Source organism: Pistacia vera, unplaced genomic scaffold (genome assembly GCF_008641045.1).
Source record: "Pistacia vera cultivar Batoury unplaced genomic scaffold, PisVer_v2 Contig737, whole genome shotgun sequence".
NCBI classification, from domain to species: Eukaryota; Viridiplantae; Streptophyta; class Magnoliopsida; order Sapindales; family Anacardiaceae; genus Pistacia; species Pistacia vera.
The window spans coordinates 382,865-403,535 of record NW_022196598.1 but is presented as its reverse complement, the minus strand read 5'-3'; the positions used below and the strand labels follow the sequence as shown (position 1 = coordinate 403,535).

General features: G+C 34.3%; 3 protein-coding genes across 4 annotated transcripts; 1 reads left to right on the top strand and 2 right to left on the bottom strand.

Moving 5' to 3' along the window:
• The first annotated feature begins 785 nt into the window (after window positions 1-785).
• LOC116115319 (vacuolar protein-sorting-associated protein 33 homolog) lies at window positions 786-8,814 on the top strand. 2 transcript variants are annotated; one of them, XM_031401475.1, is made up of 22 exons: window positions 786-914; window positions 1,007-1,046; window positions 1,149-1,229; window positions 1,452-1,562; window positions 1,685-1,795; window positions 1,912-1,977; window positions 2,111-2,218; window positions 2,325-2,369; window positions 3,034-3,090; window positions 3,548-3,645; window positions 4,030-4,081; window positions 4,172-4,228; window positions 4,574-4,636; window positions 4,743-4,849; window positions 5,521-5,643; window positions 5,772-5,853; window positions 5,975-6,045; window positions 6,656-6,736; window positions 7,542-7,599; window positions 7,834-7,895; window positions 8,150-8,243; window positions 8,493-8,814. In XM_031401475.1, the coding sequence occupies exons 1-22, from the start codon at window positions 862-864 to the stop codon at window positions 8,580-8,582; spliced, it is 1,710 nt and encodes a 569-aa protein (XP_031257335.1). In that variant the 5' UTR covers window positions 786-861; the 3' UTR covers window positions 8,583-8,814. The 2 variants fall into 2 exon arrangements, with proteins under 2 accessions (XP_031257335.1, XP_031257334.1); XM_031401474.1 differs by having other exon boundaries at window positions 1,368-1,562.
• An 844-nt stretch (window positions 8,815-9,658) lies between these two features.
• Window positions 9,659-13,650, bottom strand: LOC116115333 (U-box domain-containing protein 14). Its single transcript, XM_031401490.1, is given in 7 exon segments — window positions 9,659-11,254; window positions 11,342-11,755; window positions 11,956-12,095; window positions 12,263-12,276; window positions 13,442-13,514; window positions 13,517-13,587; window positions 13,589-13,650. Coding segments are annotated over 7 exon segments (1,851 nt in total). The 3' UTR covers window positions 9,659-10,177.
• A 2,227-nt stretch (window positions 13,651-15,877) lies between these two features.
• LOC116115326 (ras-related protein RABF1) lies at window positions 15,878-20,178 on the bottom strand. The gene is made up of 8 exons (XM_031401485.1): window positions 19,993-20,178; window positions 19,489-19,568; window positions 18,423-18,506; window positions 17,553-17,647; window positions 17,292-17,397; window positions 16,875-16,964; window positions 16,672-16,758; window positions 15,878-16,174 (listed from the first exon to the last, which is right to left on the bottom strand). Exons 1-8 carry the CDS (start codon window positions 20,015-20,017, stop codon window positions 16,133-16,135), a joined length of 609 nt encoding a protein of 202 aa, XP_031257345.1. The 5' UTR covers window positions 20,018-20,178; the 3' UTR covers window positions 15,878-16,132.
• Window positions 20,179-20,671: the final 493 nt, after the last annotated feature.

The following is a 20,671-nucleotide window of genomic DNA, read 5'->3' as shown; positions in this document are numbered from 1 at the left end:
GATCGACCCAGCATAAACTCGTCAAGCCTTAGCTCGACCCAGCACAAGCTAGTCGCAGACAATCTTAGGAATTAATCAATCAATCCCCAGATTACTTCAGATCCTGGATATCGCGGGAATGACTAGATCAACAGTTATCTTTGCGCGACCATAGCGCTCAATCGCAAGGATATCGAAATTGTGATTCAAATCATTTGTAATCCCCTTAATTTCGCTTTTTCCTTTATGTAAATCTTGTATATGTACCCCCTAAAACGATGAGGAGGGGGATACGAATTTTGGATTATAATTATATTGTACGCTCTCACAACATATACACAAAACACAGTGGACGTAGGCAGTTAACTTCGCCGAACCACGTTAAAAGTTCTCTTTGTCATTACTTTCTGACATTATCATTCACTCATCACTGATTACCCGTAATCACGCCCACATCAATTCCGATCCCGACAAGGTCGATTGGATCTTGCTGGTTGGTGCAGATTTCTGTATCAACAAAATCCAACATTTGTATATAACATTAGAAATATTAGGTGGTAATAAATTCAAGATCTCTTATAAATTAGGTCTATGAACGATGATAAATATTCTCAAATTATGAATGATCTTGTTACTGTTCACCTTTCTTGAGATATGTTAAGCGAGTTTAGTGATAATCAGAAAAAGTATGGGGGAGATAAGATTATGCTTATGAGGGATAAATAAAACTTTTTTTTTTTTTTTTAACATTTTCCTAGCTAAAATATCGGGTACGGGCCCGGGTCATTTAGCCCAAGAAAAAACGGAAAACCTCTTCGGCTTTCATTCCCTGACCCTCTCGAAGGGACAGATAACAGAAGCGCAAAGAGATCATCAACATCAATGGCGCAAATTCCAAACTTGGACAACGCTCCATTAAATCTCAAATCAATCAGGTGCCCTTTCTTCATAAATTCAATACACAGTCCCCTATAATCATTATCCATACTTGTTGTTTCGCAATTTATCTTGTCGTTTAATTTTACAGAGAGCAGTCTCAGAGAGAGCTCGTAAACATACTAAAAAACGTAAGCTACACTGATCACAGTTTTATCTACAAGCATTGTCTATGAAATGCTCTCTTTATCGATATAATTCTAGCTCGATTCGGCGTCGTTTTGTATTTGCAGATTCGAGGCAAGAAGTGTTTGGTCATTGATCCGAAACTTAGCGGCTCACTTTCTTTGATCGTGCCTACATCGACACTTAAGGCAATTCTCTTTAGCTGTTAAAGTTTTAGTTATGTTAATATCTTAGGTGAAAAATTGTGATTTTTGGTCTGTGTGTTTGATTTGAAAATTTTTTAAATGCTAGTTTAGGAGAGTAACGTTTATGTTAACGATAAATAGGAGTATGGCATCGAATTGCGGATTCTTTCAGCTGAACCAGTTCAGACTGATTGCACGAAAGTGGTTTATTTTGTTCATCCACAGCTTGATTTGATGAGATTTATCAGTTTTCATATTCGTGATGATGCTTCAAAAGGACTTCAAAGAGAGTACTTTCTTTATTTTGTTCCACGTCGTGCAGTTGCTTGTGAGAAGGTATTGTTATTCATGTTTAATTCAAGCGGTATGATGTTAAGTATTTAAGATATTGATTGAACATGCATTCACTTTACAACCAGTTGAAAGATTTTAATTTTGATTTTTTTTTCATAATGTAGATACTTGAGGAGGAGAAAATTCATAACATGATTACTATAGGGGAGTATCCACTTTACATGGTTCCACTGGATGAGGATGTATTGTCATTCGAACTTGACCTTGCTCTCAAAGTATGAAGAATATGCCTGTACTTCTTTCCTTTTCTTAATAGTATTTCAAAGTAGAATAGTTTCCTATCAGTATAAGCTTGTGACGCATTATCTATATTTAACTATTGATTTGATAGGAATGGCAAGTTGATGGTGATGCAAGTTCACTTTGGCATATTGCAAAAGCCATTCACAAGCTCGAGGTTTGTATGGTTTACATTTTGGAGCCTTAGAACTATTTTATTTGATAAGATTGTTTCAAGAATGATTTTGTTTAGTTTAGGTATTACTCAATCAGTTAATTATGAGTTTACATTTAATCTTTATGTTATGCAGTTTACTTTTGGATTAATACCAAATGTGAGGGCCAAAGGAAAAGCATCAGTACGTGTTGCAGATATTCTAAATCGCATGCAAGCAGAGGAACCAGTCTCTTTATCTGATGTAATGTGGTGGCTTCAAACTTTTTGAGAAAGTTAGTTTTTATAGTTGCTTTCTGTTACCTACGTATGTTTTCTAGCTTATACTGATTACTTTGTTCACGCTTCAGATGAGCATGCCAGAGATAAATACACTCATCCTTATCGATAGGGAGGTAACTATGCTTATCATTGCCCATAGATATTCATGCTTGTAGTTATTTATTTGAAATAAATGTAATGCTAGTTCCATATTCCTTTTTCTTTCTCAAATTTTCTTTTCTTTTATGAACTTTATAAGAAAGTTAACTTGGTGTGCATGAGTAGAATGAACAGTAAGGGGATGAAACATTAACAATTAATAAAATAGTTGATTACAGTTAATACATCTATGACATAATGAGAAAGAGTTTGTTAAATTTAGAAAATATAGTATGTACGAGTATTCTTTAAGTTTAACATCTGATATAAACCTTAAGGAGGCCAAAAGTTGTTACCACTAATAACTTAGGAAACCACAAGGTGCAGCACTGTGCATTGATCTTAAAGGCTGTATTTTAAATCCTTTAAAACTTGTCTTTAATTTTTTTTTTTTTGTTGGCTGATGAAAGCATCAATAGTAACAATTATTCTTGCTTCCTGATCAGTTTTTATTAGTGGACTCTTGATCCACCTCTCTATTACTCGCTCTAATGTTAATAAAATATTCTTGTTTCTTATTAAAAACATAGAAGAATTGCAAATAGTGGTGTTTCCTTTTAGGTCTTGAGTGCTTTTATGATATCATTTATATATAAATATTCTTGCCATAACTTAAAATTTACTATTCCATGGTTGTAGGTTGACATGGTTACTCCCATGTGTTCTCAATTAACATATGAAGGGCTGTTGGATGAGGTAAGCTGATGGAGTAGTGGAGTAATTAAATTATGTGATTTACAATTTATTAGATCTTTGGATGCAGGTTGTATCATGATCTTAATATGAGTTTAATCAGTTGTTATTGGAAATATATGTGGAGTATTGAAGTTTCTCCTGAGTCCTTCTTCCTCTTAGTGGTCCTTGTACTAGTTAACCTTGTCAGGCAAATGAGCTAATTTTTATCTCTAGAACATAAACTACTAATAAAAAGATTAGTGATCTAGTCATCTCATATATAAATATACCTGGAAATGTAAGATGATTGAACCTAGTGCTCATTCAATATCTGATAATTCTATTTTCAATTTCTTAAAGCTAAATCTTCAAGGGAAAATGTATACCTATATGTTCCCAAATGATATTTAACTTGAGCTGCCTTTTGTTTCTAATGATTGGATTTTGTTACAAGCCATTTCTAATAGCTTCAGTACAGTTTCTGCATATTAACAATGGTTATGTGGAGCTTGATGCCTCAATTATGGGAATGCAACAACAAGAAGGAAAAAAGATCAAAGTTCCACTTAATTCAAGGTGAGCTAGCCTCTGGTTGATATAACACATTTTCCTATGTGATGCAAGCACATTTCTTGTGGTTTTCATTGAGCTATTCGTGGGTTTTGGGTTGACTCGGATATGAGTTTTAGACACACTTTTAGTGACGTTGGGCAGAGATACAAACAGGAAAATTAGTATGGCTGCTGTCAGGCTGAGATTCTTAATAACTCTTCCTGTCTTTCATGAGCTTAGTGGATAATGATTTGGTGGATGGACTGACATGACCCTTTTCAAATCTACTCTAGAACAAAAACTTATCTTACTTGGATAATTATGACTGTATGCTTTTCTTTATTTAATTTCTTTATTTCCTCTCTCTGCTCTCCCTTTTATTCTGACTTGACTTAATGATTAATTTAGTGACAAGCTATTCAAGGAGATACGGGATCTCAACTTTGAAGTTGTTGGCCAGGTTTATCTGTTTTTACTTTTTTCTTACAAGAAAATATCTTTCCTTCTTTCAATTCAATTTCCTTAGTTACCATTTGCAGTAAGATTGCAGGTTCTACGTCAAAAAGCGACATCCATGAAACAGGACTACACTGAAGTGACTACTACAGTAAGTGTATAGTTTGGCATTTAACTACTCCAGTGCTTAACTGTTTTAATCTTAATGATGTGGCTGTTGCCAACTTGAGTAATTGTCAATGAAACTAATTTGGTTTTATATAATAGTAGTTGAGTTCTATAATGAGAGAATCTTGCCACAGAGTTTCTTTCAACAACTTGGGTTGTAGTTGCATGTAAGCCAAAAGAATGATGCCTTTAATTTTTAGGGGGATAATGTACCAAATGATGTCTTATTGAACTTTTGATTCCATAGAGCAAACCTGTTACATCACTTTTGCTATAGTTGAAAGCTACTGTTAACACTTTGTAATGGAGTGTAATGTGATGGTTATAGTCCCAGACAGTTTCGGAACTAAAGGACTTCGTCAAAAAGCTCAACTCATTGCCAGAAATGACTGTAAGTTTTTTCCTTTAAATTCGGCTTTTACCTTTCTAGAGTTACTGTGCTCTTTCTTGAAATGCTCCAAGTTTAAGATTCTAACTTGGTTCTGGTATTGCTTTAGAGGCACATAAATCTTGCTCAGCATCTATCAACATTCACATCAAAGCCGTCGTTTCTTGGACAACTTGACATGGAACACACAATCATTGAGGGTCAGAGTTATGAGATGTAAGCTGAATTTATACTTCTGCCTGTAATTACTAGATTGAAATGTTAGGACTCAGGTTGCATTTGTCTGCCAAATGCTAGTTCACTGTCAATGTTTGCTCATATCATGTATTGTTTCACAATGACTAACTCAATTCTTTTTTTTTCTGCTCCATTAGTACATTCGATTACCAAAGATTTATTTTCTTGTACTAGGAGAAATTGCTCTTATGTAGTTAAGATGTCATCTTCCCGTTCCTTTGGTTGATTACATTGTGATTATTACTATTTTTAAGTAGAATAAAAAGTGAAGTGATAAGTTATGTGAAAGGGAGAGAAGTGCGGCAGCATTGGCTTTTCTTTTATCTTATTTCTTGATCCTCTTTTGCAATTTAACAAGGCTAAAAGTGACACTGAGATTCTTTTTCTGAAACTCATCCTGAACAGTCTATAGATTTATTGTTTTGGACTAGTTGATGGAGGTCTGTCATTTGAAAGTCCACATCTGAATATTGAAGAACCAATAAAATCATAAATTTCAGCTCACTGAAATTTTCATATTTTTAGTATTATCTTTATTAGTTTATCAAGATTCATGGTTTTCTACTTGTTTAAAATTTGGTTTATTGATTGATAATCACCTTGATTCTTAGTTTCTGAAAGCATGGAACTCATGTTGATACTGAATGCAGATGTTCTGAGCACATAGAAGAAATTATCCATAAGCAGGAACCCCTTAATAAAGTCCTGCGACTTCTGATCTTATTTTCTGTTACGAATTCAGGGTTGCCCAAGAAGCAATTTGATTATCTGAGGCAAGTATCTTGAGCAGTATACTATATAGCTCTTATTCATGACTTTTCTAAATTTATTGACTATGTCACTTTGTGGCTATTTTTATTTGTGCACCAAAATGAATTTGGTATTTTTATTCATGGTTTAGGAGGGAGCTACTCCACAGTTATGGATTTGAGCACATGGCTACATTAAACAACTTAGAGAAAGCTGGATTGCTCAAAAAACAGGTTTAGAATTATTTGAAGTCATAATTAAGTATTTCTTTTGTTTGCAATAGTAATATAATCATCAAGTTGATCAGAATTTAGCAAATTATTTAATTGATTGTTCATATTCTGAACGCTGCAGGAGTCGAAAAGCAACTGGCTGACAATCAAGCGTGCACTGCAACTTGAAGTTGAAGATACTGATACGGCAAAGTATTATTCTTCTTGATCAAGCAATCTTCTTCTGTTACTTAATACTTCTATAATGTTTATTGAGTTATCTTCTTGATAAGAAAATATAGATCATCGACCACCATTTGTGGTGGCTTCATGGCCTTCCTTGATACTGACCTGGTATAACATTTATTAGTATGCTAAAATGCTCATCTGTGGTCAAGCAAGTGAGGATTGATAGATTATTTGTTTTTCTTGACTTTGCTCCTGCAGTGTAAGGACATGTCCTGCAGGATTTTGCGTTCAGTCTTTCTTCCCTTCTTTTTTCTATTTTAACATTTTCTTTCTCAAATTTTAATCTGAATGAAACGTTGTTCTGACTGGTCTGGTTTAGGCATTGTAGAAACTGTAAAAACATAGTCTCTTTTTCTTTTTTTTCATTATTGGTCATCTCTATTCTTCAGTGTTGCTGAGTTGCAGTTTCTACTGTATGATATGGATTATGTCTTCACCTGTTCACTATATAAGTTGGCAACGTATAATTTATTTACTTCTAAGCATGATATTGTAGATGAAGTAATTATGACTTTATGTTTTCTAAAGTACTCATCTTTCTTATTTTTCAAGTTTTTTTTTTCTTATTCTACAGCCCCACTGATATTTCTTACGTCTTTTCTGGATATGCACCGCTTAGTATCCGCCTTGTTCAGAATGCTGTTCGATCTGGATGGTGAGGATACTTCTGTGTGTTTTAGTTCTTGTTATCTTGTTGTGAGCTGGCCAGATTATTGATTCTAATTCTTGTATTTCTGTTTGACCTATTTTTTAGTTTCTGTGAGTGAGAGAAGATGAAAAACTAAAATTTTCATTCTTGATGATCTTGTTTAATTCTGCTTCTTGTTACTTTTTTTGTTTTTTTCATTGTTTTATAAAAAACAGAAGGATTTTATTAGGAAAAAAGAAAATCAAAAGATGTACAAATAGGTGAACTAGCTCTGTCCACATGGGGAACAAAAAGAGAACCTGTAAAGATTTTTCATAATTTTTGGAAAAGATTAATTTGTTGAGTGAATAAGACGTTTAATGGTTATGTTTTCTGTGATCTGGTGTGAACATCATTTATTTGGGTTTAAGGTGTCTGTCACATTTCTATACTAGATGTGATATAATATGTTTGTCTCCATGTATGATCTCTCAGCTGCATGGTCATGTATGGGTATGTAATAATCTTCTAGATGTAAACATATGGTACTTGCATGAAATAACTGACAAAATCATATTAAATCATTTAAAAAATGCCGTGGATTTGCATATATCCTTTCTTTGGCTATATACTTTTCAATTGCTTTTTCTTATCAAAACATACATATGTATATGTTGTCATTTGAAAAATTAAAAAAATATTGTGCTAAACATCAGGTATGAGCATTTGGCCAATTAGCCTCTTTCAATTTCAAGGATGTACTTCGTAATATATGTCATTCTATATGTGACTTTATAGATGACCTTTTGCTTTTCAATATGATCACCCTCAGGCGTCCTATGGAAGAAATTTTGAAGCTGTTACCTGGACCACATATGGAAATGAAGAGAGTGAGTACACTTCTCTTTTTGTTTGACTCATTTTCTGGGTCTTTTTTTTTTTTTTTTTTTTTTTCAACGTCGTTTTAACAATTTTAAAATTTTCACAAGCTGCTATTTTATACTGAATAAGTAAGAAAATCTTCCTTTTCTGCACGCCCCATTCTTCCCTCCTCTCTCCATGCTTGTTAGATTTCAAGTACATGATATGTACTACTATTACTAATAATCTTGAACCTTTATTAGGGTGGGTTCTCGAGCAGTCCATCATCTGACATGTTGCAGGGGCCCCTGGGCTCTATGGACAAGTAAGTGAATTTTTCAATCAAAAAATTGGGATGCTACTCAAATGGTTATTCTGTTCTGATTTATAGGAACATAAAGCATTTGATTTGTATGTTTCTTTTAAACCTTAGTAATTCTACTGTAACTTAAACGGAATAAAATATTGTGACTAAAACACATCTTTCTAGCTCACTTTTAATTTTAATTATCCAATCTGTATATTTAAGGTCTTTGGATCTCATTTACTATTATTATAATACTACTAAACGTGTTTCAGATTAGCTGATGGAAGGCGCTCTCTTGTACTTGTAGTCTTCATCGGAGGAGTAACATTTGCAGAAATTGCCACGCTCCGGTTTCTCAGTGCACAGGTACCTCAACTGCTTTATATATGCAATCTTGTTAGGCAAAAGCAGTGATTTATGTTTAATGAAATGCCAAAACACCATGATGAGTCTTTACATGCATTCGGACAACTCTTTTTGACAAACCTTTACTCTTTGCTGACCAGATGGCCGACTTATTGATTTTGTTTCCAGATTGATGAACAGCTACAATAAGCGTCACTGTGTATTTACTTCTACTGCCTCTAATGCTTCATTGAACTTTGTTGCTTACAGGAAGGGATGGCGTATGATTTAATCGTCGGAACCACGAAAATTGTGAGTGGCAATAGCTTGGTAGAAACATTCATAGAGAAATTGGGTTGACTTGTAAAGTTGTGGATCATCTCGTGTTCCTGAAGCTGACTGTGTTTTCTACATTTTCTATTTATTATCTTAATGTTTTATTGGGTTAAAAAATGAGTTTTGTTGCCATGATTTCAAGCAAATTTTAGGAATGTTTAGCCGATACTAGTTGTAAAGCTGTCTCTCTCTCTCTCTCTCTCTTTTTATTTTTTGAGTAATTTATCCGATGTATTGATTTTGTGAGGGAATATTACTTAACGAGTTGTTTGTTTTTTAATGGTTTGAGTATTCACTTTCTACACCTCGATGAAATTTCATTGGAATTAAATTACTAATTTGTTCTTTTTCTGGTTATCATTTCCATCATGATTTTATTTTAAAACATAAAACGGATGAAACGTCAATACTTTGTGTCAACAGATAGGGGCATTAATCGTTGGGGCAAAACTATAGATTTAATTATACTCATAAAATTGACGTATGTTAAAGATCTATACAAAATACAAATCACCCTCGTATATTATTATTACCAAAACAGAATTCGATTAAATATTATGCATATAAAAATAAAATCCTCTTATAAAGATGTATGTCCATAAAATGATGCAGCAAATATAAGTGGAAGAATGAACATAAAAATTAACTTATCAATTAAAGTTTATTAACCAAAGAGGAATGATATGTCAATTAAAAAATAATATGACATCACATCAAATTAAAAGATAATATTGCATTATTTTGTATATATATCTTTATATAAACACTTCGTGTGTAGATTACCATACATAGAATTTAAAATAATTGCAAATATTTGGTCAGTCCTCAATATGTCAACCAGCAATAATGAAGATGAAAGTCCTAAATCTGGCTTTGACAATCGACACTATAAACTCCAGAAAACTTTAATTTATTTTTCGTATAAAATTTTGAAACATAGGCCATAGCCATTGTTAAGGGCTGACACCAAACCTGATGACAAATATAAAATAATATTATATTAGAGATGGTGGTTGGGGTAGGTTTTATATCAACTTCATGCCGCCAACAAACACAATCTCAATCTCAATCAAATGATTTTCTTAAAGAACCAAAAAGTCTACCAAAGAATCCGACTTTTATACAACATGAATTCCAAATTCCTTGTTATAAAATCAGAACAAGCCAACGGTACAAAGACTTTTTAGCTATCAATAATCACATAAATGTAAAATCTATACCTGTTTCTACATTTAATAACATCAACAAAGTTACACTGGTTGGCTACAGAATTACCTCATTTCTCCACAGTTGTCTTAAAGCACCTAAACAAAATATACAATAACTTGCTGGAATTTTAAAAGCACCTGTGTATTGAAAGTGGTTTTTGCTGCCCCTTCTTGCACAACACCAGGCCTTCCAACTGCTACCAACTTTTGGTAGTAAAGAGTCTTCTCATCTGTGTCGACCAATTGATCCATGCCATCCATGTATAACTTGAACACACTTTATGAAACACTCGGATGAATATAGGCACCTTCATTGAAATATACAGCTTCAACATCTATGTTCTCTTCGCAATGTTCTGAAATGTTTGTATAAGTTATTGCTTTTCATCGCAATGGCAGCACTGTAAGAATTTAAGAAACATGAATAACATCATCAGTCCGTTGGAGGAGTTCTAGTATACTTCCAGCTTTTCTCTTCGCTCTATCAGTACCACTCTCCGACAGTTCCTTCAATGCCTCTTCTGCATCAAGCTCCCTGGCAATTTTTAACTGTTCCAAATCACCAGTGCATAGAGACCATAATATTGCCGAAGCATTCTCCCTGTTGCGTGGGGAACCAGTTTTTATTACGTCAATCAAAACTGGAATTGGTTCAACCTGACCAATTGCTGTCTTCCCTTCTTGATGACTTGCAAGAATAGCCAGAATTGCCAATGCTTCATCCACCATTCCACCTCCAGCATCCTTCAGATATCTCATCAGCGGTGGCACTATGCCAGCCCTAACAGCCCTCGCCTTGTTTCCCTGATAGATAGAAAGATTAAAAATTGCAGTGGCAGCATCCTTCTTTCCTCTTGGTGTCCCTTCACAAAGTAATTTAATAAGAGCAGGGATCGCCCCAGCTGCTCCAATTGACACTTTGTTTTCATCTATAACGGACAAACTGAAAAGGGTTGCAGCTGCGTTTTCCCTGGCCTCCATACTGCCATTTTTCAACACATCTACTATATCAGGTATCGCTCCGGCATTTACAATTGTTCCCTTGTTAGTATCGTTTATGGAAAGGTTAAGCAGTGCTGTTACAGCATGCTCCTGGGTCCGAGGATCAGTGGAGGATAATAGCTCTACAAGAAGCGGTATGGCTCCCGCATCGGCAATACACACTCTATTATCTGCATTCCTTTTTGCCAGCAACCTGAGCTCACCAGCAGCTGCTCTTTGCTCTTCCAATTTTCCATATGCTAATTTCTCTAACAAGGCAACTATAGCAGCTCGATCACATTCAGAAACACTGCTTCCTGGTTTTTTGCTTCTACATGTCCCTTGATTTTTAGGAAGCTCAACACCGTTGCTCTCACACCACAAAGCAATCAGACTTTTCAAAACATAGTTAGGTGTTAATGCTGTGTGCAGCAGTGTCTGCTGTGTTTTGGGACAGGTTTTGTGCCCTGCGTCCAACCACTTCTGAATGCAGGATCTTTCATATGTCTGCAAATGGAAGTAGAATAATTTATTAGTAAAAGCTATTAATACAACTTCAAAGCTATGGAATGCTAAATGCAGTGAGAGTTAAACCTGTCCAGTTGAGACGATCACAGGATCTTTCATCAATTCAAGAGAAATAGGACAACGGAAATCATCTGGGATAACAGGCGATCTGTGTTTAATTAAGCCCTTCTCACCATCAGAGATGTCAACTTCTGGGTTTTCAATCAGCACAAAGTCCTTTAGCTTCTTAAGCAGGGTTGATACATTCTCAAAATATTCTCCGGGATCTCCACCACTTGAAATGACCAATTCATGGAAAGCAACGGACTCTCTTTTTAAATCATTGATAGTTCTAAGTTGCAGCTTTTCTGAAAGTCTTTTTAGCACAGTAGGATCAGGGTCTTTTTCTTTCTGTGCTATTGCTAAATCAAGTTCCAGTTGTACATCAGGTGAGTCGGGTCTTCCTTTCGCTCTTTTGAATTGAATGTGCACAAGTTCAATCTGAAAAGGGAAGGGGGAACATGTAATACTAGTCAACACTTTGTAAATCATTGGATGCTACCGCTACATTGAGTTAAAACTAATTTCTGACCAAGATCTCTCTCTGAAAGTAGGCACAAAATTCAAAGGACACAGAAAAGTAAAGAACTCTGGCATATTTTCAGCTAATTTTTCACAAATCACATGAGTTTTTGAGATACCTGTTCTCGAACTTCCTCCAATAAATCAAATTTATCATAAGGGATCTCACTTAATGCTGCTTCAATTTGTTCAGTCATTTGCTGAAATTCTGCTGTAATCTTGTCCCTTTGCAAGCACTGTGAAATGAAAGCATGATCAACTCAAAATATAACATAAAAAGTGCTTCATTCACTGAAAATGAAAGAACTTGAGAAAAAAATTATAACTGTTGAAGTTTTGATGATTTCACTTTTTTTCTATAAAGTTCTTGTTTAAAAAGTACATGGCACAAATTTAGGGCATATATTCGCCTGCTCGTATAAAGACCAGTTGATCTCATTCTTATGGATCTTAAAGATAGGAGAAGAAGAAACATAAACCAGTCTTGCACAATAGCATTGTTTCCTATATCTTTAATGAGATGGACCTCAAGCAACAAACATCGTCATAGAAACACACAGAGAAGTAAATTTCGTGCATATAAAAATCGATATCTTTCCCAGGAAAAAATAACAGAAAATGCAGCAAAATAGTTCTCCAACTCAATTCAACAAAACCAGATAAGCCTTAATCCCAAATTACTTGGGGTTAGCTGCATTAATCCTTTCCCCCCCATATCTTACAACCCTAATGATTCTTATTCTTATGAACCCTAAAATTTGATCAGAAAAAAGAAAGGGACGAATATAAAAAAAATTAAGCTCCTTATGAACTCTAAAATGTATGCTCCAAATCAGAAAAATAAGAAATCTTCAATAATTTAAAGCCAAAAGCACAAATAGCACAGAAATTGAAAGATGAAGCGACTCAGGTTTGTAAACTAGTAAACAAGCTCCCAAGACAAATCCGTTGATTCACAAAATTATAACTCCCGTATTGACAGAATTTACTAGAACAATGGTCCTAATAGCTAGCCATTTGGTCTTAAATTTAGTGAGGCGGCAATTCATAACTCCTTAATTCACAAATGTGTGAGAGATGAAGAGGATGCCGGCTAACATGGTCACAGCATGCTGATCTTACAACATCCTTAGTACAAAAGAAGAAGCACAAAATAATTTAAAAATTTCAGTCAAAACATTACTCCAAAAGACTGAAATTTGAAACGGTTCTATGCTTAAATATAAGGTTCCATTTTCTTTTCTTTTCTTCTATATCAATCTCAAAGCAAAATAACACGCAACATTTGCACACAATCGCCATACAAATTCCAACCAAGTAATTTAACAACGAAACAGCTCTAAATGTTAAATCTCAAACTTCAAACAAAAAGCACAATTGAATTCATTGACTTCTATGAGGCTAAAGAAACTTATTTACAACTTCAACAAATGACCTTAATTTTCTTTGCATACGAGAACAACATAAGATACAAATTTAGAATACCAGCTCATTTTTCTTTCTCTTCATTGTTTCATAAACCAAACATAAAGTTTAACCAAGAAAGTACCTGATTAGCTTGCTCCCATCATAGATCGATTGAGAAGTGAACAGACAATCTAAAACAACTCTCACAATTCCAAGCTTTTTATCTCTTCTTCACTAAGCTCTCTGTTGCTATCACTCAATTCCTCAAACAAGGACTCAATAGCTTTATTCTACGCACCAAATTCCCATGCATTTTCTTGAACATGTTTTTGCACTCGGGAACTCGGAACCTCCTTCACTGAGTCAACCATCGACTCTAAACCGGGCCCCGGATTTGTGAGTCCCATAATTCTCTTCACCGAAATTGAACCCACAATCAACAAAAGCTCAAAATTTGAGAGACCAGATAAAAAATTGAAAGAATTTAAAAGATTTTTGTGTATTAAAACAAAAAAGAGATATAATTTTAACCGAGTCAGGCCATAACTTAAACTGAGTCAACTAAATTCAGCCATGAAACAGCCCCAACAGAAAAATAAAAATGGAAAATTGATTCGAGAATTGAAGTTTTTAACGGTCAAAGACTGCCCCAGATAAGAAAATAGAGTGAATTGAAAAGGGTTTTGTTGATTAAGAAAGAGAGAAGTGATTCAACAAGAGGAAGAAAGGAACGTTGGCTTAAAGAGAGAGAGAAACTTTCAGGGTTTAACAAAAATTTTTTTGTAAGATTAAATTTAAATATTTTATAATGAAGTGATTACTGGGTCTACTTGTTTTGCGGTTAGTGTTGGAAGAGTAAAGGGTGAAATGAGATCATTATGACTACCTAATTTGAATTTCTTTCTACTAATTTATGCCAATTCTTTTCGTAATTTCAGTTTCTAACTGCATATATATTATATATCGATATATATATATATGTGATAAAATTTGTTAAGATTTTTATCCTTTTAAAGTGGATATATTTTTGGAATTTATATTTCTATGGGAATATGAATTAATTGATATTTATGATTTTATTAATAATGGTACAATACATACATTATTTATAGAAGAGTTGAAAAATAATGAAAAAATGATCAAAGAATTGGCCAATTTAAGGCTTAATTCTCTGTGTGGAAAAGGCACCTTTGTCAGTTACCGTTAACCCTTTCCGCGTAGAATTGGCAATGGACGGTTGAGATTAATCAACCTAAAGCCAAAGCCACCAAGCTTAGAAATTAATAATTATAATTTTATTACTAGTAAATTCCATTTTTAGAAAGAGTCCTCCAAGAATTTTGAGAGAATTAACATCTCATTTGTTATATAATACGTATTAAGAAAATAGTTAAAAAAAAAAAAAAAAACTGAATATAAATAAAGAGAAGCCAAGAGGAAAGTGGTGAGGTGTAAAAGCGTGTTTGGTGAAGTACATGAACGCGTGGCAGATAAAGTCATCCATTGCCGGCTTCTTCTTCTTCTTCTTCATACACAGACAAAGAAAGACCAAGCCCATTATTTTTCTGGTCGGTAATTCATATCATTACGCATATTCATGGGTCCCATGTTAATCAGCAGATCAGGACCGTCGAACCACTTTTTCTGTTTTTTCTATTATCTTCTATTTTCCTTTCCTCTCTTTTAAAGTCAAATGAGAGTAGCTACGAACGTGCAGTGTTTAGAAACCCAAAACCCAACCCGTGCAGTGACCCTGCCAGGCTATCGGTCCGTGTCCAAAAGTTTTAAATCTAATAAAAATATTCCTAAAAATGATGTAAGTCTAATCTTGCAAAAAAACCCCAAACACCACTGTTGCCACCAATAAATAGGTTTGTTTCTGGCGATGACAACATTTCCCATCACATACTCCCCTCAACCTTCTAACCAAAACTCATCTCACCCCTCCCCACCAGAATAAATAGAGTTTTTTTTTTTAAATCTCATTCGTCAACGATAACGGGTTTTTTTCGACAATATTGTTTTACAATTTCTAGTCGATTCACTTACCGAAAATCGACACCATTGCCACCATTCCACTCACCAATCATTCCTTTTCAAAAACATTAACATTTCTACCTTCAATTGTTCACAGATTAATATCCTAATTTCTAGGGTTTTTAATGAATAAGAAAATTTGTAACCTGACCCAGTGAAGGCTCCAAGTCATGGTTGAACTAGTTCAACCGGCCAAGCCGGACTGGGTTCCTAATCACTACGTACATGTTATTGAAATTCGATAAATTTAGGTAATTAAATTGTATTGTCAAAGGTTAACGATTGTTACTTCACTATAACAACTCTTGACTAAATTCAACATCATCTTTCGTCCCAATACCTAAATAAAGCTATAAACACTTGAATAAATATGCATCAACCAATTCAACTAATCTAATTCAGATCACTATTTTATCCAACCAACATTATTCTATACAATTTTCTGTGTCACATCATTCATTTTAAACCACTTAATTATTTCATGTTTGCCACATACACATCAATTTCTAAAACTTCATTTCCAATTTTCAGTACCTCTGTCTTTTCCCACTTCTGGATCCTCTCCAATTTTCTGGATTGTTATATTAAACTATAACATTATATAATGTAGGCCTTCAAACCATGGGAATGGGATCCACTGCCCAAGGTCATTTGCCTTTAAACTTATCATTAGAAAGCCATGCGGCTGAGTATAAATCGTGATCTTATAGCTGCAACTGAATTTTCAAATCAAACACAGAAGCACATTACAGAACACAGAGGATTATATCACAACACCAATATACACTAAATCTGACACGACAGGCAGGTAGATAGGTTTCACATTACATTAAGAGCTTCAAGCGTCCACAGCTATGAAGTGGATGATGGACGGGGAAGTCGCTTAGCAATTTCCTGGAGAGGGAGAACAATATCGTCAGAACCAATTCACATCTGGTTGTTAAGTTCATGATATACATAACTGAATTTACCATCCCTAGCATAAACTCAGGTTAATCATATATTGAGAGTATTTCTTATAGGCTTAAGATTCGCAGCAATATTTCTCAAGTGACTTTACCATGAAAACGTTAAAGCATAGTTTACCTAAGTCCATGGAGGAAAAGCAACATAGAAAATAATAACAAAAATTTTTTCCTTGGAAGTATATATGCAAATCATTCATCATATTATGTAGTTATGCATTCCAATCAATATTTAAAGATAGTATCAGAAATAAACCTCAGCATGAAGAACTATAATTGGCTAGACGTTAACTAAAAAGAAATAAAGTTCAAAACAAAATAAGTAACAATGGCAGTTAACCAGAGTTATATAAAGAGTTAACAGTTATATACATATACGAATGCAGTTGATATGACCATGTTATATTATGAAAACACAGAGTATACCTCAAACAGCTGATTTATATTATCTGCCGTCTTGGCAGATGTCTCAATAAAGAACATCCCGTTCTTCTCTGCGTACTCGATGCCATCCTTTAAGGTAAAACATTACATGTTAAATTTAATAAGATAAGGATTTGACTCAGCAAATAAAAGAAAATTCTGGGGACACGAAGAAATTTAATACAGCCATGGTGTTTTGCACTCACCTGTGTTGGAACTTCTCGATTCTCATGAAGATCAGCTTTGTTACCAACTAAAGCCATGACTATATCAGGACTCCCATGTTTTTGTAGCTCCTGTTAGATGCTAAAACTAATTACTTATCCAGAAAAAAAACAAAGTAGAAGTGAGACAATTGCAAGTATAACCAAGTTAAATTACAGCTATGGTTATACATCCACAGCACATGTTTTTTGGGTTGGGTTAGGACAGATGACTCAATCAAGTTAGCAAATGTGTATATGATTTTAAAAACCCTTACATTCACATACTCTCAGAGAATGGTTATCCAATTGTTTCATAACTTCGGTCATTATGAAGTGCAATACAGAAAATTGAAAGAATTTCATATTAAAAAAGGCATACACAGAAATAAAAAACTGTAGCAATCCAATGACAACTACCTTAACCCAATATTGTGCTTTGTTGAATGACTCTGGGCTTGTTATATCATACACAATAACTGCAACTGCAGCACCTCTGTAGTACAGCGGTGCAAGTGCAGCATATCTGAAGAAGAAATAGCACAGTTAAAGTGCATTCATGGTGGAGAGAATGGAGGGATAGAGAGTTCTATTAAACAAAGAACAAGACAATTTGAGAATTCCCTATGAACCTACAATGTCATTGATATGTCTATACATGTGGGTGAGTGGCTAAAATACCTTTCTTGACCAGCTGTGTCCCATATTTCAAATTTAACTGTCGTAGAATCTTGCAGAGCTATTGTCTGTGACAAGAATGAAGCTCCAACTGTAACCTGAATTAGAAAAACCAACAAACATGAGTTTTCTTTTTCATTTTTGAAGGGAAGCATTTGAATGAAGAGCGAAAGATATATAAATAAGTAAACAAGCTATCCATCTATATACCAAAAGAATGTTAATGTCTAACCAACCTTGGAAGCCTAAAGAAACTCTTAAATGTGCAGAAAGCATTATAAAAGATAGATTCCTCAAAGCGAAAAAAAAGAAAAAAAAAAGGCAGCTTAAAAGCTAAAAAGTTACAAAACACAACCCAAAAATCATCATCAAGACAGCTACTGTAAACAGAAACAAACAGAAAAGACAAATAAATATGAATACATTTATCACAAAAATATTTCAAGTGCATGTAAGAGATCAGATAGATATTTACATAAACAAAGATAGGAGTTATTTTGAGTAGTGCTATTAAAATCTCAAGGTACAATTAAGTGAGAAATTCTTCAGGAGTTGAAATACAAGCATATACTGAAGCATGCCCCCTGGACGAGTAAAGTGGACGTGGTTAGAGTGCTGTGCTCTAGAAAATTAGATTACAGAATACAATTGAATAAGAAAAATAGAGGCTAGAATCAATAATGATATTAGCCTACTTGCTCAAATGGTTAGAATTTAGTGCACTTGCATAAAAGTTGTAGATCCAAATATCAAAATTACATAGACTAGGCTATCAGCAAGAGTTTTATATACAAATGCGAGAAGAATTATGTATGGTGCAGCCTGCTAAGCATAAAAAAGTGTGCAGATTGAACAACATTGCCTCCATCATACCTTGGATGTTGGGTCAAACTGGCCACGAACAAAGCGAAGAACAATACAACTTTTCCCAACACCTGAATCACCTAATAAAACCAGCTGCACACAGCAAAAGCACGAAAGATTAGCTGCATTCAGTAAAAGAAGAAAAAAAAAATTGACATGAAATATCATTTTGCTAAGTTTGCCATGCTTCATAGAAGGTAGACAGAGAGAAAAATCCTCTCCTTTCCCAGTAACCTTTGTATTCAATTCATCTTGCATCATTATGACCCCATCATAGGTTGGCACTCACATTGAGTCAATTTTTTCAAATGTTGGCACAAGTTTCTAAATATCCAATGCAAGAATGTGATTGTGACACTTATAGTTATAGGAGTGGAGTCTATCAATTGGTTTCTGTAATGAAACAATTCCAAACGACAGAGCAAGTAAATGCATCTCATGTTCTTCTATTTAGCATCTCCTGCTAATCAAGTCTCGACCACCTAACCTTCCACACCTCCTATAGCACCTTAACTATCCAAGAGTAACCTGCAAAAAGAACCTCCTTACTCATACAACTGTTAAAAATAAAACTCCAAAAATTTCCTCCACAATCATGCCACCAATTCAACAACTACCTCTGCAAAGCCTATAACCTCAACCTAGCCTAAGACAAAAGCTTTCAGGCATTTAGCACCCGCCATAGCTGCAAATGTCATTATGATCATGAATCATTACAATAGTGCACTTCAGGGCATCTCCAACAGTGCTATTAACAATAACAAAGCTTGCAAGAACTCCCATAAAGTTGGCATTGTGGCTATTTATACTACACTTCAATGGTGATTGTTAAGCCAATTGGCGCAACATTCTTCAACAACACACCTACATCCCTAACTTTCTCATAGTTCTCCAACAATTCTTATAAATTAATGTTAAAAAAGGTCACAATCCTCTCTCTACAATTTCTTTGTTAGCCATTTCAATTTTCAAGCTGTCAAAAACTATTTTTAGAAAATACAAAATCAGGTTCCACCAAAACAACATCAAACATATATGAATACACCAAAACCAAAAATTTTCACAAAACATTTACCTTAACACGCAGGTTTTTCGCATCAGGTGCCCCACTGCTCTCTGAACCATTAATTCCACTCAACCGCCCAGAATTCCTATCTGCAAACATCCAAAAAAAAAAAAAATTAATTAATTGAATAAATTCAACAAAAATTCCCCGATGGATACCCAATTCCAAACTCCCAATCACCAAAATTCTACCCAATTAGAAAAACCCAAAAACACAATCACAAGTCCCCAATTAGACACCAATTTCACAAATTCTACGTCAAGTCCAATCCTTTCAGCTCAAAATCCAATATAATCAGCTTAAAAACAACAATCAAACCCAAATTGAACAAACCCTAAAACCCAATCACAAATCACAATCCCCAAAACCCCAATTACACACCAACTTCACAAATTAGAAACTCTCCATCAAATCTCATACTTTTTCAGCTCAAAATTCAATCAAACAAACAAACAAACGAAAACATATAATTCAATCAATTTCAGTAACTACGTATAAAAATTTCCTACATACCAGGAAGGGAACCAGAGCAACCCATGTGGCGAATAAGATATTTAACTTGAATTGAATGTAAATAAACGTTCAATTTCAGATAGATTGTAACTGGAGATTTGATTGTGATCGTTAAAGCTGGAACACTGCAATTTCTTGGATTGTTGGTTTCGTACTTCTGTTCTTATTTGTGCTAGATGACCCGATAGGGGGGCTAAACTTCAATATTATTAATTAATTAAAAATGTTTTTTTTCCCCCCACGTAAAGAATGATTAAGTATGATTATTATTTGACTAACTCTACACCAACAACTATTTCTCATAAATTTTCTCTCATAACCTCATACGGCAGCTCGCAATTGATAAGCTTATAATTAATTAGTGAGACTCATATAAGACTCGTTGTGAACTGATTAATTACAAGCTACCACGTCAAGAATGTGAGAGAAAATTTGTGAAAAAGTGTTATTAGTGTAGCGTTATTCTTATTATTTTATGAGTAGTGCTACGTTCACATCACACCTCTACACCATCCTCTTACATCATGGCATGGCAGTTGACATGGGATGCCTCCTCAGATGTCACATCAACGAGTTGCCATGTCATTTCCCTTAAAATGTTAAAAAAAAAAATTGCTAACCCAAAATTTCGAATGCAACTTTTTTCTAAAACAAAACCCTAATTTCAATTTCCTAAATC

Coding starts and splice junctions, on each gene's coding strand:
- LOC116115326 (XM_031401485.1), bottom strand. CDS start 20,017: ATGGGTTGCTCTGGTTCCCTTCCTG. Junction 16,759..16,874: donor ATCGAGAAGTTCCAACACAG/GTGAGTGCAAAA, acceptor TTTACCTTAAAG/GATGGCATCGAGTACGCAGA. Junction 16,175..16,671: donor ATATAAATCAGCTGTTTGAG/GTATACTCTGTG, acceptor CTCCCTCTCCAG/GAAATTGCTAAGCGACTTCC.
- LOC116115319 (XM_031401474.1), top strand. CDS start 862: ATGGCGCAAATTCCAAACTTGGACAACGCTCCATTAAATCTCAAATCA. Junction 1,978..2,110: donor AAGCCATTCACAAGCTCGAG/GTTTGTATGGTT, acceptor TATGTTATGCAG/TTTACTTTTGGATTAATACC. Junction 3,646..4,029: donor AAAGTTCCACTTAATTCAAG/GTGAGCTAGCCT, acceptor TGATTAATTTAG/TGACAAGCTATTCAAGGAGA.